Below are 19,198 nucleotides of genomic sequence, written 5' to 3' on the forward strand. Positions count from 1 at the left end.
TTTATGCACAATGAAGTTTGAGAGCTACCACTCTGATTGGTGTCCAGCAAGCCAGCATTTCCACTGGCAACAGATTTCAGATGTTTGGGTCTATGGCCACCACCCCCATCAACGTCCATAGACCCCAGTCTTCCTCCTTCTGTTTTTTTTTTTTTTTTAACTTTTTATTTTATGTTGGAGTATAGTTGATTAACAATGTTGTGTTACTTTCAGGTGTACAGCAAAGTGATTCAGTTATACATATGCATGTACCAATTCATTTTTTAAAAATTTATTTATTTATTTATTTGTTTATTTTTGGCTGCAATGGGTCTTTGTTGCTGCGCACGGGCTTTCTCTAATTGTGGCGAGCGGGGGCTACTCTTTGTTGCGGTGTGCGGGCTTCTCATTGCGGTGGCTTCTCTTGTTGCCAAGCATGGGCTCCAGGCACACGGGCTTCAGTAGTTGTGGCACGCGGGCTCAGTAGTTGTGGCTCATGGGCTCTAGAGCGCAGGCTCAGTAGTTGTGGCTTGTGGGCTTAGTTGCTCCGCGGCATGTGGGATCATCCCGGACCAGGGATCAAACCCGTGTTCCCTGTGTTGACAGGTGGATTCTTAACCACTGCACCACCAGGGAAGCCCATATACGTACCTATTCTTTCTCAAATTCTTTTCCCATTTAGGTTGTTACATAATGTCCTGATTTCTGTCTCGTCCTCACTCCCTTATCTTATTTGTCTGTATTGCTCCCTGCCACGCTTCCTTTGTTTGCCCCTGTCTGTCTGAATCATCCTCCCCGCCAGCTCTCCATCTCCATCTGCTTGTCGTTCCCTCTCCCCCCATTTTTCTCTTTCCCCTGTGCTATTGTCTGTTGGCCCCTGACACTCTTTATACCCCCTTTCTATACCCTCTCCCATTTGGCAGGGGCTGGAAGCCTGAGAACTACCTTTGGAAGAGTCCCGGGTATATTTTAAGTCCCACCAGTGAGATGCACGTATGGTTTGAAAGGCAGCAGAGAGGCAGAGCCTTATTATTCTGCCTCTGGCAGGGGGGACAGACACGTGGGCTTCAGCAGATGTGAGGTTTTGTCCTGCAAGTCTCCTGCTTAGGCCTGCAGGCAGCTGTGACCGTTTCTGGCCGCCCCCTGTCATATCTGGTGAGGGTGGCGGCGGCGGCAGCAGCTTCTTGGTTCTCTGAAAGCTAGTGGTGAACCTGGGAGTTGGTGGTGATTGTGTCTGGCCTGTGCTGCTCCAGTAAATCCAACAACTTTGTGAGCAACTCACTCCCTGTGTTAAATACGTCCTTTTTGATATACCTTGACTGGTTCCTAGTTTCCTGCCTGATGCTGCCTGATATACTCTCCGTTCCTCCCTTCCATTTAACCTTTTCTTCTATTCCACACTCTCTGCCCTTTCCCTATTCCCAGCCCCTCCTCCTGACTGGCTACTACGTGAAACTGAAAGTTTTAAATGTTTAGATTTGGATAAGTTATATTATCTCCATTCTTTTTTTTTCCCATTCTTAATTTAAAACGTAGGTGAGTTGAACATTTTTTGAGGTTGGAAAACCCCTCATTGAACTGAGTTGGCTATATCTGAGGTCCTCCTGGATTCTGTCCTAGTGGGTCAGGGCCCTTGATGGAGCACAGGGGATGGGGGAGGGAAGAGGGAAAGCACAGGCGTGACATGTGCTGCACTGCTCCACTGTAATCCTGCCTCTGTCCCCGTTGGGCCTGGAGGTGGTAAGAACCAAGGAACCGATTTCTGTTCTAGGGAGAAGCAAGACTGATGTCACCCCAATCCACTGGGTTTGCACGTAGAGCTGCCCTCTGGGCCTGGGTTTCCCCGGTGTGTGTGTTTGTGTACACATGTGCCCTTTCAGATGTCCACTCTCAGCAGGGCAACCTCCCGTCTGGGGAAGCAGGCCTGTCCTTTGTGTTCCTCCACTTGGGGGCTGCTTAGGCCCAGCTGCTGCAGAGGGCACAGTCACTGAGTCAGGGGACTTGGGTTTCAATGCATGTGGCTGGAGCAGCAAAGTGTGCAGGTGTGTTGGACTTTCTACCTGGAGGTACAGGTGAAGGTCATCTCTGAGTCCTGCCAAAGCAGCCCATTCATTTTTTTGAGCTGTCTATTTTTTAAAGCAGAGTCTGTGTTGACCAGTCGGGACCAGTGTTTTGCATGCGGAAAATCTTACGTGAGAGGGCAGTCTGATAGCCCAGGACTTGGGGTCTTCAGGCATTAGCTCTGTCTACCTCTGAAGTCCATGCTGATAACCATGGCCATCTATCCTGGTTAGCCAAGCACAGGGCCAGGAGGCCCAATGACGTGGCCCAAGCTATGCTGTGTGTCTAACCCTGCTATGTTACTGAAATGATTGCCAACACTTTGCAGCAGTTCCTGTGAGAGGCAGGTTAGCTGGCTGTGTGTTTGTTCCTTATACCAGGATGCATCCACCTCCAAACTCTAACTTAGTACCTGAGTATGGGCGTTTGCATGATGGCACACCCCTGCCCATGCCATCAACCTTCTGATGGTTTCTTCTCAGAAAGGTCACACTCTGGCAGTTTCTTGCCCTCCTATTCTCTTGACACACTCATTTGCTAGGATTCCCTCACTGGAGAGATGCTTCTAGGAATGAGTTCTCAAATGTCAGTTCTCCTAAGTGGGGTCTGGCCTGGTCACTCTCTGGAAGCTCTTCTATACTCTGGTGGGGCAGGATCTTTTAGAGCTATCTGATGACCATTTTATGGATTAGGAGCAAGGGAGGCGTCCACCTTGCTGGCTGGATTTCCCCTTCCCCAAAGGTATTTTTCATCCAGAACTAAGATCCTATTTGTCACGGAGTTGAAGACCTTTATCTTGCCACCTGGCTGTGAAACAAAGTTCAGATATCGGAGAGCATGACTAATTCTGCAAACACCCAACGGACCGTCCCGATGTCACGCACAGCACCCTGTGGGCGGGCAGACTGAGAAATGACTGGGTCGATGGGAGGGGAACCGAGGTGCAGCTCCTCCCCTGCTTTCCCACGAGATCATCTTCTGCTTCCTTCTCCTGGGATTCCAGGCTGGGGTTCCGAAGTATTCAGATGACCTGTTCTATGATCTTGGGCTCAACAGAGCTTCACCCAGCTGAGGACCTGGCCCAGGATCCTCAAAGGCAGCTTTGACTATGTGCCCAGCAGGGCAGGCTTTGATGTATCACACCTATGGGGGCAGCACAGCCCAATGGAACAAGAGCCAGGTTCTTGAGTGATCACTGGAAATTTGTCTTAGAGAAAGACACAGATGCTCAAATGCAAAAGGTCCAGGGTGAGTAAAGAAGCTTTTCCTTCGAGTGACTACAGAGGCCAGGCCCCATTCCCACAGATGCTGTTCAGGTCCACCAGACAACAGAGGGAGCACGTGTACCACCTACTGGCAAGGCTGGACCAGCTCTATCACACCCATGGCTCCAATGGATGGCAATGTCCCTACTTTATTCTTCAAAATTCCCCAGAGGCACCCTACCCACCTACTCTGCCCTGTCTGAGCACAAACCATAGTCCATTTAGCACCTGAGTGCCTGCAGCAAAGTGGAGGGGAAGTCACTTCCTCTGACCCCCTGGACAGGATGGAAGGGCTGAGAAGAGGGGCAGCTAGAATAACTACAACTCTGTCCTCTGGTCTAGCTGAGCTCTGGTGTGCTGGCTGTGGACCCCTGGGGAACAGTGGCTGTTCTCGAGGGCTTGTCTCTTGGATTCAAGTGATATCCCTGCATAGACATTTTTTTCTACAACTATATCAAACATCTTTCCTGCCTACCTGGTAAGGAAGTCACCTCAACTGTTCTTCTCTGTCTCCCTCCTCTTCTCTTGAGTCTTAAACTCTTGTCTCTGAGATTATTTGCTAGATTGCTTATTTATTTTTCATAAAGTTTCAGCCCAAGGTACATAATTTAAAAATTCAAGACATTCATACAAAGCATGAAGAAAAAACAGCAGTTCCCTGCCCCATTCCTATCCAAAATTCCTCTCTCCAAACTCTTTCTTCTGAACTCTTTACTTCTAAATAATATTTTATATGGTTACCCCTTGACTTACCAGTTTTAAATGGCTACTGACTCCTCATGATGGAAGATGGGGCTGGGGTGCTCTTAACCTCACTTTCATGCCTGTATCTTCTCTCCCTCCATTCTCTAATATATTATGTCACATTTTTTGTTAAATCAATACTCAATTTTTATTTTATTCTGCTGAGTGAAGGAAAACTCTAGGTTCATATTTCCTTTCTTTGAAGAAGTCTTTGTTCTTCCAGGAGTTAGCAATTACCTCATTTAAAAAATCTGCTTGGGGCTTCCCTGGTGGCGCAGTGGTTGAGAATCTGCCTGCCAATGCAGGGGACACGGGTTTGAGCTCTGGTCTGGGAAGATCCCACATGCCGCGGAGCAACTGGGCCCATGAGCCACAACTACTGAGCCTGTGAGTCTGGAGCCTCTGCTCTGCAACAAGAGAGGCTGCGATAGTGAGAGGCCTGCACGGCACGATGAAGAGTGGCCCCCGCTTGCCGCAACTAGAGAAAAGCCCTCGCACAGAAATGAAGACCCAACACAGCCAAAAATAAATAAATTAAATTAAAAAAATCTGCTTGGTCTATGTCATTATCCTAATAATTCTTCCAACCCTCCAGCAGAAATTCAAAATCCTTCGGAACACTATTTTTCCCATGATTAAATGATTAGATAAAACTACTGGTTCCGTTTTTCCCATAGGTCGCTTTTCCTGCTCCCTGCTGGGCTTCTGGCTCTCTCATTCAGCTCTGCAGCTCTGGCCTTTGGACTTCCATAGTGAGTGAAGGATACAGTGCTGGACCTCCTGTTTCCTGGATTCCAACTCTTTCTCCATCTTCGTTTATGTCCTTGGAGTTTTCATGTTATTGTCCTAGTTGGATACATTTCTCTTTAAAAGCTAGCTCTGGAAAGCTGCACACCCTAGGGGTGAAAGGTGCCTGGTAATCACCAGGTGTATGTTTGCCAAAGGAGGTGGGGAGTTTTCCTAACACCAGAGGTAAATCCAGACTCTCAGCTCTCAGAAAGAATTTCTTTGGTCTGAAGGCTGGAGAGACGGATTTATTAGGATAGAAGCAGACTCACTCTTGTGAAAACTGCTGTTGGTAAATCAGCAGGATCAGGGCCACCACTGCCCATATTTCACCCTCATGCAGAGTAGGAGGAGGTGGCCCCTTCCTTCAGACACTTTATTTATGTGTAGTGGGAAACTGTCCTAAATGCTAACTTTGTTAGAATAAGGCACTTTACTGCCATATTGACAGTAGATCAACGTGAATGTAGATGACATCAGCTAGACAAACTCTCAGCAGGGTGTGACTTGCAGTGTAGGAAACCTCTAGACTCTGAAATCAGTTAAGATAAACACAGCCTCAAATGTCCAAGGACCGCACACAAAAGCACAGAGTATTAGCATTCTTTAAAGTAAGAATTCAATACTTTTAAACAATTTTAACATAAACATTGCCCCCAGTGTGACAACTGAAGTGTGTGCTTTGTTCAAAAGAAACAGATATGATGAGAGGGGAGGAAGAGGAGTTGTCTGGTCGGTTTTAATATCGTAGTTTACTAAGTCAGAGGAGAGCAGATGGGATGAAGATGAGATGAACAAAAATGTTCTCACAATGGGAATACACCCCAGCTTTCCTGGTGAGTCCAAGGGCAGGTAGAAGCTTCTTGTACACAGTTTGTAGGAAGCAGCCCAGAACGGGTAGACTGGAGAGGGGCTTCAGCAATCCCAAGTCTCTGGGGAGAAGCTCACATAGCTCATCTGACAAGGCCTTCACTAGTTCCTGCGACTGCTTCCTGGCAGTGAACCTGGGAGTGATGGGAATCCTCGAAGAAAGTAACTTTGACTTTGTAATAGCAGAGTAAGGGAATGTTGGCCAGAGTTGAAATGTTCCTGAGACTTAGGGAAGCAGATTTCAAAAGGGTGAGAGGATCAATGGGTTAGACAATAGCCTTTATAAAAGAATATAGGTCATGATGTATTGGAGTTTATAACAAGATAATCGTAACTATCTGCTCTCCAGTAATCCCAATGGGCAAGAAAATAGAAATAGCTGAAATAGCAGGAAAATGTGGGTTTAAGACAATATTTACAATTTTAACAACGTTTCCATCCCATTTACAAAAGTTGGGATGAGAACAAAACAGAGGAAGACACAAACCTGAAAGGACAATTTCTTTCAGTCATTTTGGAAATCGTTACTGAGTGCTTTCTCCACATGCTAAGGAGATAGCAACAAATAAGACATACCTAGGCTTACAGTGTAGCAGGGAATACAGACATCAAGACAGTAATTAAAAGTGTGCTGATTTAGCAAACTACAAATACAGGGGAACTTCCTCAACTTGACAAATGGTATCTACAAAAACCCTAGAGCGGGACTTCGCTGGTGGTCCAGTGGTTAAGACTCTGCACTTTGACTGCAGGAGGTGCAGGTTCCATCCGTGGTCAGGGAACTAAGATCCCACATGCTGTGTGGTGCAGCCAAAACAAACAAACAAAAAACAAAACCCACAGCTAACATCATACTTATTGGTGAAAGACTTGGGAGTTCTCTCCCAAGATCAGGAACACAAGAATGTCTGCTTTCTCCACATCTACTCAGCATTGTATTAGAAGTTCTAGCCAGGATAGTTAGACAAGAAAAGTAAATAAAAGTCATCCAGATTGGAATGGAGAAAATAAAACTATCTCCATTTGCAGATGACATGATTTTATATATATATAAAACCTAAGGAATCCCCTAAAAAACTATTAGTACTAATAAATAAGTTCAGAAAGGTGGCAGAATATACAAAAATCAATTTTACTTCTATACATTAGCAATGAATAAGCTAAGAGGGAAATTATGTATAATAGCATCAAATTGAATAAAATGCTTAGGAGTAAATTTAACAAAGGAAGTGCAGGACTTCTACACTGAAAACCACAAAATGTTGTTGAAAGAAACTAAATAAGATCTAAAAATAATGGAGAGACATCTCATGTTCATGGATCAGAAAATGTTATGTTGTGAAGATGGCAATACTCCCCAAATTGATCTACAGATTTATGTGATTGCCATAAAAATCCCAGCTGCCTTTATTTTCTGCAGAGTTTGTCAAGCTGACCCTAAAATTCATATGTAAATGCAAGGAACTCAGTCACCAAAACAATCTTGAGAAAGAAAACCAAGTTGGAAGACTCACACTTCTTGATTTCAAAACATACTACAAAACTATAGTGATCAACAGAGTGTGGTACTGTCATAAGGATAGATATTAAGATAATGGGATAGAATTTAAAGTTCAGGAATAAATCCTTACATTATGATAAACTGTTTTTTGGAAAGGGTGCCAAAACAATAAAATGGGGCAAATAATAGTCTCTTTAATAAATGGTGCTGGGACAACGGGATATACAGGAAAAGAATGAAGTTGGATCCCCTACATCACACCATATACAAGAATTACCTCAGAATGGATCAAAGACCTAAATGTAAGAGCTAAACTATAAAACTCTTAGGAGAAAAACATAGGAGTAAATATTCATGATCTTGGGTTAGACAATGATTTCTAGATACAATACCAAAAGTGTAAGTGACAAAAGAAAAAATAGATAAGTTGGACTTCATCAAAATTAAAAACTCTGAAAATGATATCATCAAGAAACTTAAAAGACAACCTGCAGAATGGGAGAAAATGTTTGCAAATCACATAGATGATAAGGGACTGGTAACTAGAATAGATATATAAAGACCTCTTACAACTCAGCAACAAAATGATAAATAACCCAGTTTTAAAAACAGACAAAGGATTTGAACAGACATTTCTCCAAAGAAGATATACAAATGGCCAATAAACAACAAAAAGGTACTCAACATCATGAGCTATCAGGGAACTGCAAATCAAAATCACAATGGGATATAACGTCATACCCTCTAGGATGGCTATAATAAAAAAGACAATGAAAAGTGTTGGCGAGATGAAGGAAATTGAAGATGATTTAAAGAAATGGAAAGATATCCCATGCTCTTGTATTAGAAGAATTAATATTATTTAAATGACCACACTACCCAAAGCAATCTACAGATTTAATGCAATCCCTATCAAACTACCCAGAACATTTTTTACAGAAGTAGAACAAATAATCCTAAAATTGATATGGAACCACAAAAGACCCCAAATTGCTAAAGCAATCCTGAGAAAAAAGAATAAAACTGGAGGTATAACCCTTCCAGACTTTAGACAGTACTACAAAGCTACGATAATCAAAACAGCATGTTATTGGCACAAAAACAGATACACAGATCAATGGAACAGAAGAGAGAGCACAGAAATAAACCCACATACCTATGGCCAATTAACCTATGACAAAGGAGGCAAGAATATACAATGGAGAAAAGACAGGCTCTTCAACAACTAGCACTGGGAAAACTGGACAGCCACATGTAAAACAATGAGATTAGAACATTCGCTCACATAAAACTCTGAGAAGAGAACATAGCCAGAATACTCTTTGACATAAATCATAGGAATATTTTCTTGGATCAGTCTCCTAAGGTAAAAGAAATAAAAGCAAATAAATGCTTTTGCACAGCAAAGGAAATGAAAAGATAACCTATGGAATGGAAAAAATATTTGCAAATGATGCGAATGACAAGCGGTTAATATCCAAAATATACAAACAGCTCATACAACTCAATATAAAAAATAGGCAGAAGACTTCAATAGACATTTTTCTAAACAAGACATATAGATGACAAATAGGCACATGAAAAGACACTCATCATTGCTAATTATTAGAGAAATGCGAATCAAAACCACAATGAGGTATCACCTCACACCTGTCATAATGGCTATCATCAAAAAGTCTACAAATAACAAATGTTGGAGAGGATGTGGAGAAAAGGGAACCTTTATACACTGTTGGTGGGAATGTAAATTGGTACAGCCACTATGGAGAACAGTATGGAGGTTCCTCAAAAAACTGAAGATAGAACTATCATATGCTCTAGAAATTCCACTCCTGGGTATATATTTGGAAAAAATGAAAACTCTAACTCAAAAAGATTCATGCACTACAAAGTTCATAGCAGCACTATTTACAATAGCTGAGACATGGAAGCAATCTAAGTGCCCATCAACAGACGACTGGCTTAAGAAGGTGGGGTATAGATACAATGGAATATTACTCAGCCATAAAAAAGAAGGAAATTCTGCCATTTTCAGCCATGTGGATGGACCTAAAGAACATTATGCTTAGTGAAATAAGTCAGACAGAGAAAGACAAACACTATATGATATTGCTTATATGTGAAATCTAAAAAATAATATAAATGTATGTATATGCAAAACAGAAACAGACTCACAGACATAGAGTCTGTGGTTACAAACTTGTGGTTACCAAAGGGAAGCGGGAAGTGGGGAGGGACAAATTAGGGGTATGGAATTAACAGGTAAAAACTACTATATACAAAATAGATAAGCAACAAGGATACACTGTATAGTACAAGGAATTATACCCATTATCTTGTAATAACCTATAATGGAATATAATCTGCAAAAATACTGAATCACTATGCTGTACACCTGAAACTAACACAGTATTGTAAATCAAGTATACTTTAATAAAAAAAGTGTTGCCGATAATGTGGAGACATTGGAACTCTCATTTAATGCTGGTAGGAATGTAAAGTGGTGTAGCTGCTTTGGAAAACAGTTTGGCAGTTGCTCAAAATGTCATACATCAAGTTACCATATGATCCAGCAATTCCATTTCTAAGTATACAAATGAAATGAAAACATACATCCATGCAAAAACTTGTACACAAACATTCATAGCAGGATTATCTACAAGAGTCAAAAAGTAGAATCGGGCTTCCCTGGTGGCGCAGTGGTTGAGAGTCCGCCTGCCGATGCAGGGGATATGGGTTCGTGCCCCGGTCCGGGAAAATCCCACATGCCGCGGAGCGGCTGGGCCCGTGAGCCATGGCTGCTGAGCCTGCGTGTCCGGAGCCTGTGCTCCGCAACGGGAGAGGCCACACAGTGAGAGGCCCGCATACCGCAAAAAAAAAAAAAAAAAAAAAAAAAAAAAAAAAAAAAAAAAGTAGAATCTACCTAAGTGCCCATCAACTGATGAATGGATGAATAAAATATGGTATACCTGCAAGGTGAAATATTATTTGGCACTAAAAAGGAATGAAGTACTAATACATGCTACCACCTGGATGAACCTTGAAAATATTATGTTAAGTGAAAGAAGTCAGTCACAAAAGACCACATATTGCATGAATCCAATGATATAAAATGTCCAGAATAGGTAAATCTATAGATTCAGAAGTAGATTACTGGTCACCTAGGACTAAAGGGATGAGGCAAAAATAGGACTTGACTGCGAATGAGCACGGAGTTTCTTCTTGTGGTGATGAAAAATGTTCTAAGCTTACATGGTAGTGATGGTTGCCAAGCTCTGTGACTATGCTGAAAACCACTGAGCTGTATACCTTAAATGGGTAAACTGTATGCTATGTGAATTATATTTCAATAAGGCTCTACAAAAAAAAAAGGAAGGAGTGAGCAACAGCAACAAAAGAGTGTTTTGATTGTTATGATTGGGGAAGTGGTTTACATGAATAAATAATATGGAAACCCAATAGGGCCAAGACATGAAGGATCAAGAATGAGGTAACTAACCCAGGGCTGGGCAGACAGTAAGGGCAAAGGGCAAGGTTGGGAAAAAAATGAAACACTGAAGGAAATAAAAATATCTGATAAGGGGTTAATATCCAAAATATATAAAGAACTCATATGACTCAATAGAAAATAAACCCAATCTGATTTAAAAATGGGCAGAGGATCTGAATAGACATTTTTCCAAAGATGACATACAGGTGGCCAACAGGTACATGAAAAGGTGCTCAACATCACTAATCATCAGTGAGATGCAAATCAAACCCACAATGATGTATCACCTCACACCTTGTAGAATGAGTACCATCAAAAAGACAAGGGTTGGTGAGGAGATGGAGAAAGGGAACCTCTGTGCACTGTTGGTGGGAATGTAAATTGGTGCAGCCACTATGGCAAACTGTATGGAGTTTCCTTAAAAAATCTGTAATAGGCTCTGGGTGTCTGCTCTCCAGAGGACACCGAACCAACCCCTAGTACCATTGGACACACCCACCACTGGAGTGGGCACAGCATGCCACCTTTTACTTGTGTCAAGGAAGACTGTGAGCTGTGGGTCTTGCCCTCAGAGGAGGGCCTCCCATGACCAGCTGCCTGCACACTGTCCACTGACTGCCCAGCTGGTGATGTCCTTCTGCCTTGAAGTCTCGCTCAGTCCATCCAAAGTACTCCATGGGAACGATGACCTCATCAAGAGCCCACAACATTGGACAACAACTCCTAACCATTCAAGACTCAGTTCCTAGGCTGTCTCCTAGAGAGACATCACACCTTCCAGGCCAACTTAGTTGTACCATCATCTTTGCGCGAACTTCTGTGTTAGCTTTCACTACAGAGTATTGCAATTGATCTATTATATTCAGTATTTACATTTCTGTCTCTTTCACTCCATAGCAAGACCCTCCAGGGCAATGACCAAGTTTGATTTCCCTAAAGACCTGTATGTTCAGCTGTCTATAGGAGATCTCCATATGGGTGTCCCACAAGTACATCACCATATCCAAAGCTGAACACATCTGAAGAAACCCCCTTAGTGTCCATACAGCACCCAAGCCTCTTTCATTGCATCTTGTATATTAGAGTGTAGTTTCCTATTATAGAACTATCTCTCCCACTAGACAGAGAGGAACTGAGGGCAGAAACCATGCAGATTTCATTTATCTCTGTATCCCTGGAGCCCAGCACAGTGCCTCTCACATAGGTGTTATTCAATAAATGGTCACTTAATTGAAAAAAATTAATAATAGAACTATCATATGATCCAACAATTCTACTTCTGGGTATTTATCCAAACAAAATAAAAACACTAACTCGGAAAGATACAGACACCTTCCTGTTCATTGCCACATTATTTACAGTAGCTAAGACATAGAAACAACCTACTGATACATGTCCATCAATAGATGAATGGATAAAGAAAATGTGGTATACATATATACATACAACAGAATATTATTCAGCCATAAAAAAGAAGAAAGCCCTGCCATTAGTGACAACATGGAAGAACCTTGAGGGTATTAAGTGAAATAAGCCAGAGAGAGTCAAATACTGTATGATTTCACTTACATGTGGAATCTAATAAAAAACCACAAGTGAATTCATAGATACAGAGAACAAAGTGGTTGCCACTGGTGGGAGGTAAGGGGGTTGGTCAAAATGGGTGAAGGTGGTCCAAAGGTGCAAACTTTCAGTTATAAGATACAGAGGTTTGGGGGCTGTTAACATACAGCATGGTGACTATACTGTGTTGTAGATTTGAAAGATGCTAAGAGAGTGGATTGTAAAAGTTCTCATCACAAGAAAAAAAATTGTAACTATGTGAGGTGATAACCAAACTTATCATGGTAATCGTTTCACAATACATACATACATCAAAGCATTATGTTGTATGTCTAAAATGAACACAGTGTTAAATATCAATTATATCTCAATAAAAAGAAATTTTAAAAAGAATTCTAAATCCTTCCCTCATAACCTCCAGGCCACACTCTTTCATTGATGCCCCCTGTTCTACATGACTTGGATGAAATCTGCAGCATTGGCCTTGAAACTCATGGGCCAAGCAGCTGAGCCTTGACTCACATAGAGAAGGGCTCTGTAATCTCTGGGGAGGCTGCCCCCAGGGAGAGAGTTTTGTGTGCAGTTCCTGGAGGGGAAGATGCATTGTGCCCCCGGGAGGAAATGAGTCTAAAGCTGCGTCGTCTTATCTGGGCTCTGGGGTCTGCTCTCCTCCTGGCTTCAGTTGTACATCACCAGGTTCATCCAGTGAGAAATAAGCATCCTCATTACAACACAACTTTAAACTAGTTAGCTTAACACAGAGCAGGGCAAATGGTACCCTCTTCCCTTGAAATATCTCAGTCTAGTCTCATCAACCTTTTCCAGCTAATTCCAACCCAAGCAGGAGGTCTCGGCCCTCTATTACAGCATATTTTCCGCTGCTCCCTGAATAGCTGGGCACTGAGAGGGACAGCTCAGGTCAACCAGCTGGCTGGGCCAGGAGGCTCTTTCTAAAAACTCACCAGGAGTAAGTTTAATGTACAGTGAGCTCATGGGGCATCCCTGGTGGCACAGTGGTTAGGAATCCACCTGCCAATGCAGGGGACACGGGTTCAAGCCCTGATCCAGGAAGATCCCACATGCTGCGGAGCAACTAAGCCCCTGCACCACAACTACTGAGCCTGCACTCTAAAACCCGCAAGCCACAACTACTGAGCCCGCACGCCTAGAGCCCGTGCTCTGCAGCAAGAGAAGCCACCGCAATGAGAAGCCAACGCACCACAAAGAAGGCCCAACACAGCCAAAAATAAATAAATAAAATAAATTAATTAAAAAAAACAGTGAGCTCCGCAGATGTTCCTTAGTTCCCTCCTGGATTTATGGCTCCCACACAATCCTCTGCTTTATTAAGCTATTGGAAAAAATAAAATCTGTCTGCCAGGATCCTAAAGCAGCCTTGGCAGCCAGCAATATATAAAGGCAGTAATTGGAGGCGGGGGGCCGGCAGCTTGGCTGGCCTTTGACAGACTGTTCAATAACCTCAGGGAGAGAAATGCCCCCTGAAATCAGGTGAGGAGAGGTAGCCTGGGGTTGTGCCCTGTCTCTGTGAGGGGAAGGTACCTCATCTCCACTTCTGTCAGGTAGAGTCCTTTTCCGTCCTTGGAGAGGTTCTGGAACGCTTCTAGGGTAAAGAGGAGGAGAAGAATCAGGACAGGCCTGGGCCCACGTGTGATGAAAGCCAACGTGGTGATTCTGTGGGAAGCCCTAGAGTGTGCTCGGCCTCCCCTCCATTTCTCTTTCTAGCCAAACTCTACACTCGTGGGAAAGCTCAGGCTCAGCCCTCAAAAGAGCCCCCTGACTGCTCTGCCCGACACGCCCCTGCCCCCGGCAGCTTCCTTACACTTTGTACTCTCCACACTTGGCTGTGGGGATGCGGGGACTTGTTTTAGCAGGTATCTCGGGGCACCTCCCTTGTCCAGCTGCGAATTCTCTGGAGCAAGACTGTGCCTCTGGCTTCTGCTTTACCCTCCCAGCGTTCTGCTCTCTCCACCTTGTTAATTGCCTGCCTCAGAGCTGCAGGGTTAGTGCCACATGGCAGGGGTGGTGCAAGGATGTGAGCGGAGGCCAGATCCCACTTCGACCTCAACCACAACAGCTCCATTTGGAGCTCTATTGTGGCTTGGGGTTTCACGCGAAATGTCATTTAAAACCAAGGGGTGTGCTGCTAAAAGGTGTCACAACCTCTGGCCTACACAGCTGGCTTTCTGAGGCCTTGTGGGGGGACCTACTGCTCCCACTTACTCGCTGTGTGTGTGCAATCCTTCAGCAGGGATCAAACCATTCGCTGCATGACTAAAGAGTAGGTTTAAACCATAAACACAATCTGGAGAGGGCCCACAGCGATTTAACCTGGTTCCTAAGAGAGGTGCTAGTAGGGTGATGAGGAAATGAGCGATCTGGGGTGGGGGAATGTCCTGGGGAGAAAAGGGTGCAGAAGGGAGGTTGGGGACTCCAGGCAACTACGCCATCACACAGGCTAACGGTGGCTCTGTCCCCTGGGACGAGCCCAGGCCTGGGGCTGGAGCGCGTTCCTGGTCCCCTCCTGTGTTCTTTGGTCACTGTGAAGGTCTCCAGGATGGCCCGGGGGTGACACTTACTTGTCATGGCTTCAAGCCGCATCAGGATGCAGACCAGGCTGGGGAAGCTGACCCTGCCTGTGCTGTCCCTATAGCAGACTCTCATGAGATCCAGCCGCTCATTGGTGACGGAGATCCCTGCAAGGAAGTCAGGGACACAGGGGGAGCCAGTGAGCGGGGAGGAGGCCGGGAGTTGGGGTGGTCCTGTCCTCAGAGCCGAGAGCTCAGGTGGTGGCCTCAGGTGGACGGGAGAGAGCTGCCTCTCCCTCTTCGAGTCCTGTGATCGTGCGTGTCTAGTTGTGAGCTCCAGGGGGGCACTGACCACAGAACCAACAACGGCAGACTGAAAATCAGGGGGGCCTGTGCACCCCGGTGAGCCAGCACAACACTGTAAACCAAGCCATCCATCAAGGGGACAAGCCTGGTGGCCTGTGGGCCCCATACAGCCAGAGACATGTTCGGTTTCTCCTGCAGAGCTAATAAAATGTGAATTTGAAAGCCTTTAGATAGGGCATGCCTCTGCAGCTTGCATGTTCTCAAACTGCCCCCTCAAGTCACATCAGCTCTGTTGCCCCTTTCAGTTACCGGACTGGCCCCTGCCAGCTCTTCAGCCAAATTCCAACTATTCTCTTTCTCCCTTTTATTATTCTGGAGTCATTAGTGAGGTTCTCCTTTAAAGGTTTCGTCTTTCACTGGCCATTCAGTGGTTCTCAGAGTGTGATTTCCCCAGACCAGGAGCTTTGGCTGCACTAGGGAACTTGTCAGAAGTACAAATTCTTGAGCCCCACCCCAGTCCTCCTGAAGCAGAAACTTTGGGCAGGTGGTGAGGCTCACCAATCTGCACTTTCACAAGCTCAGGCTCAAGTGTGAGAACCACAGCCCTCGGCTGTGAAAACAAGCAGCCGCATAGCACAGGGAGATCAGCTCGGTGCTTTGTGACCGCCTGGAGGGGTGGGATAGGGTGGGTGGGAGGGAGGGAGGGAGACGCAAGAGGGAAGGGATATGGGAACTGATGTATATGTATAACTGATTCACTTTGTTATAAAGCAGAAATTAATACACCATTGTGAAGCAATTATACTCCAATAAAGTTGTAAAAAAAAAAACCCATAAGGCGAGGATAGAGGCTGAAGCGGGGGTGCGGGCAGCAGCGCAGGTTTCTACCCGCTCAACAGGCTGAGAGCCCCTGGGAGGGAGACCGTGGAGGCTGCCCCTCCAGCAGGGGGCCTGCTGGAGCCTGATTTTACATTTTATTCAGGAAGGTGGCAATTTGCTGACTTAACCTTTTTGTGAGCCATTTCCCCCATGGGTACAGTGAGGATAATGATTCCTGTCCTTCCCAAGTTCCAGAGCTGTTGAGACAATCAAATGAGGTGACGTGAGTGCAAGTTCTTGCTGAAATAGGAAGCATCTGCGCCCTGCGGTGTTATTATCATTCTCCCAGGACTGAAAGCTCTTGCCTCCTTGAAGCAGACAGAGGCCATTTGATTTCACTTAGCCCCAGACCCTCTGTAAAGAGAGCGCATCAGCCCACCTGTGGGTATTTAACCCCGATGGCCCGGATGCTGAGATGGAAGCATCTTCAAGGCAAGCTAGATTTCTGGTAGGGTACCAACCATGCGGGGTCATTTTTACACAATTAGAGCTGTGCTGGGGAGAGAAGGCAACCAGGAGAATTGACTGGCAGGCGAGAACTCAGGCGGGGGAGGGTGGAGTCTGTTTCTGGAGCCAGGAGGCTCACGGACCCAGTGTAAACCAGGGGAGGGCACAAACACTGTGCTCTGCTTTCTCCCCGCCATGCCCAGCACCTCTCTACCAGCCTTGCCTAACACACACACACACACACACACACACACACACACACACACACACACACACACACACACACACACACACACACACACACACACACACACACACACACACACACACACACACACACACACACACACACACACACACACACACTCGCCTGCTTTACCTGTGTCCTTTACGGCCTTCCATAAATCCGAGCTCGGGAAAACTCCAGAGTTCTTCCGGGAGTGTTGGAAAACATTCTGATATGGGAGAAAAAGCAAGAAGCCCGTGTGAGCCCCAGTGTCCACCTGGGAGAGGATGTCCTGGGTACCTGGGTAGAGGGAGGTCCCGATAAATCTCGTTCCCAGCCCTGGAGGCTGCTTCACTAAAACACGAGTGGGCCCAGCTCAGAGGTCGGCAGGGTGCATAGCTGAGGCCGGGGGGTTGGGGAATGGGTTCTGCTTGATAAAGCTGACTGCCTGGCCGTCAACTGCGGGGCGGCGGGTCCCTCTCCCAGGCCCGCACCTTCCCCTGGCTCCCCCACCCTGCTCTCCTTCCTCTTCCTCACCCCCTAGACTGGGCTCCTGCCTCCCCGGGAGGCTTCCTGCTTTCCAGGGAGGTAGAGAGCTCCCTAGAGTTTGCCTAGGGTGGGGTTAATAGCACAGATGTTACAACCAAATCGCTGAGTATAAATCCCAGCTTGACTATTTACCAGCCTTGTAACCTGGGTCAAGTGACCTAACCTTTCTAGGCCTCAGTTTCCCTCTCTGTAGCACAGGGCCAATTACAGTACCTACCTCATAGGTTCGCTGCAAGGAGTAAATGAGCACATCTTTATAAAGCGTTTAGGGGCGTGCCTTGCACGGTAGTGAGTGCTGTGTAGGCAGCACTGAAGGCACGTGAGAACCGCGCCTGCGACCAAGGTGTGGGGTCACCTGAACACACCGATTTTGTACAGGGCGGCTCTCCGTTTGCCCAAGACTTCTCTCCCTCCCCCTAATTCTCACTCGAACCTTCAGGCTCCTCCTGCTTCCCAGGTGAGGACACTGGTGGGTGAGTAGCTTGCCTTGAATGAAGCAGGCAAGCAGCGCAGGACTGAACCCGGGACTCCTAATGTTGGCCTATGCTCAGCTGCTGCCCAGGAGCTGTTTTAAAGCAAAATACCCCCAAGCAGGTGTGCAGCTGAGGCAGATCATGGGAGCCGATTACTGTGAAATAGCGGCTTGACAACTTTTTTCTGGCCTTAGTTGGCTTTTGTGAGTTCAGAGACTTAGCGTGTTCTCAATTAGGTATGGACTCATTCATTCAGTCACGCATTCGTTGGGTCATTTGTTCAGCACTCTTGAGTGCCTTCTGTGTGCTGGACACTGTGGAAGGCGCTGGAGAAAAGGATGAATATGAGGGATCCCTGCCCTGGAGGACCCTGCAATCTAATGCGAGAACTGTCAGCCATTGCAGTGCCTGGTGAGAAACCAAATGTCCCCAATCAGGGATTAGGTGATATAAATAAATAATATGTAAATAGAAAGTGTTTTTATTGTATTGTTGTGGGTTCAAGTGTTAGGAGCTGAAGGGGGGCTCACTGGGCCTTAGGGCGGGGCAAGGCCCCCAGGGGAGGCCCCTCAGGGAAGGGGTTTTGGGGCTGGACCCGCAGGCTGGGTGGGCATCAGGCAGGCTCTGAGTGCAGGGACGGGAGAACAAGGAGTCTCATAGCTGGGGTCCGATGGGGTGAGCGGGATGAGGGAAAGGGCTTCTCCTGGACCCCAAAGTGGGTCCCGACTCACAGGATCTTATGTATAGCTGATGAGTTTCGACTTTGTCCTGAGAACAACGGTGAGGCCACACTGAGGCCACAGACCACAACGGTGATTCTGATGTATGTTCTGGCAGATGGAGGGGAAGGCGATGAGGTGAACTAGCGGCCGAGAGGATGCTGCAGTGGGCCCGGGGAGAAATGAGGAGGGCAGTGCTAGCTGTCAGTTTTAGCTACAGTCACTGTGACCCGTTTCTCCTCCAGCCTCCTAGAGCGGTCCTCAGCCTGCCACCTGCCCGGGCATTGCCTCGTACCTTCTAGTGGTGCATGTACAGATCCCTAAGCAAAACAGGGGCCCTCCTTGAGGGTGGGGGTGAGTTTCCTCTCCTTTCATAGCCCTCAACCCTGGTGTAGGATCGGGCTACCCTGTAAACATATGCTAAACCAGACAGAATAAGAGTGCTAGCCAAAAGGGAACGCGCAGGTACCTGGCAGTGGACAAGACGCCTCCACAGCCTTGAAAACTCCTCTTGGTCAAGCCGCCCATTCACCTTCAGCTGGTGGGGAGTTAAGAGTCAAGCAGTCCTTCGTGCAGTGAGCAGAGCAGCCCCACCCACCAACGAGTAACACAGTCCAGTGTCACCTGGATGTGGCCCTACACCAGCTGGCTCTTGCTGTATCTGAAAGGGACCTGGCTTAGATTTATTTCACAGGGAAAACAATCAATTGGAAGGAGAAGGCAGCCCTGAGAAAGGAGCGCCAACAACACTTGCACCCAGGGGAAGAGAGCGAGCCCCCAACACAGCCCTCACC

General features: G+C 46.0%; 1 protein-coding gene across 1 annotated transcript in view; it reads right to left on the reverse strand.

Annotated features, from left to right (window-relative positions):
* Positions 1-12,937: 12,937 nt before the first annotated feature.
* CAPN13 (calpain 13) overlaps positions 12,938-19,198 on the reverse strand; it is a 54,871-nt gene continuing 48,610 nt past the window's right edge. The window contains 5 exon segments of the mRNA XM_060116935.1: positions 12,938-12,964; positions 13,825-13,880; positions 14,857-14,988; positions 16,820-16,892; positions 18,874-18,942. Of these exon segments, the coding sequence (XP_059972918.1) occupies positions 12,938-12,964; positions 13,825-13,880; positions 14,857-14,988; positions 16,820-16,892; positions 18,874-18,942 (357 nt within the window).

The sequence above is a fragment of the Mesoplodon densirostris genome, chromosome 14, assembly GCF_025265405.1.
Source record: "Mesoplodon densirostris isolate mMesDen1 chromosome 14, mMesDen1 primary haplotype, whole genome shotgun sequence".
NCBI classification, from domain to species: domain Eukaryota; kingdom Metazoa; phylum Chordata; class Mammalia; order Artiodactyla; family Ziphiidae; genus Mesoplodon; species Mesoplodon densirostris.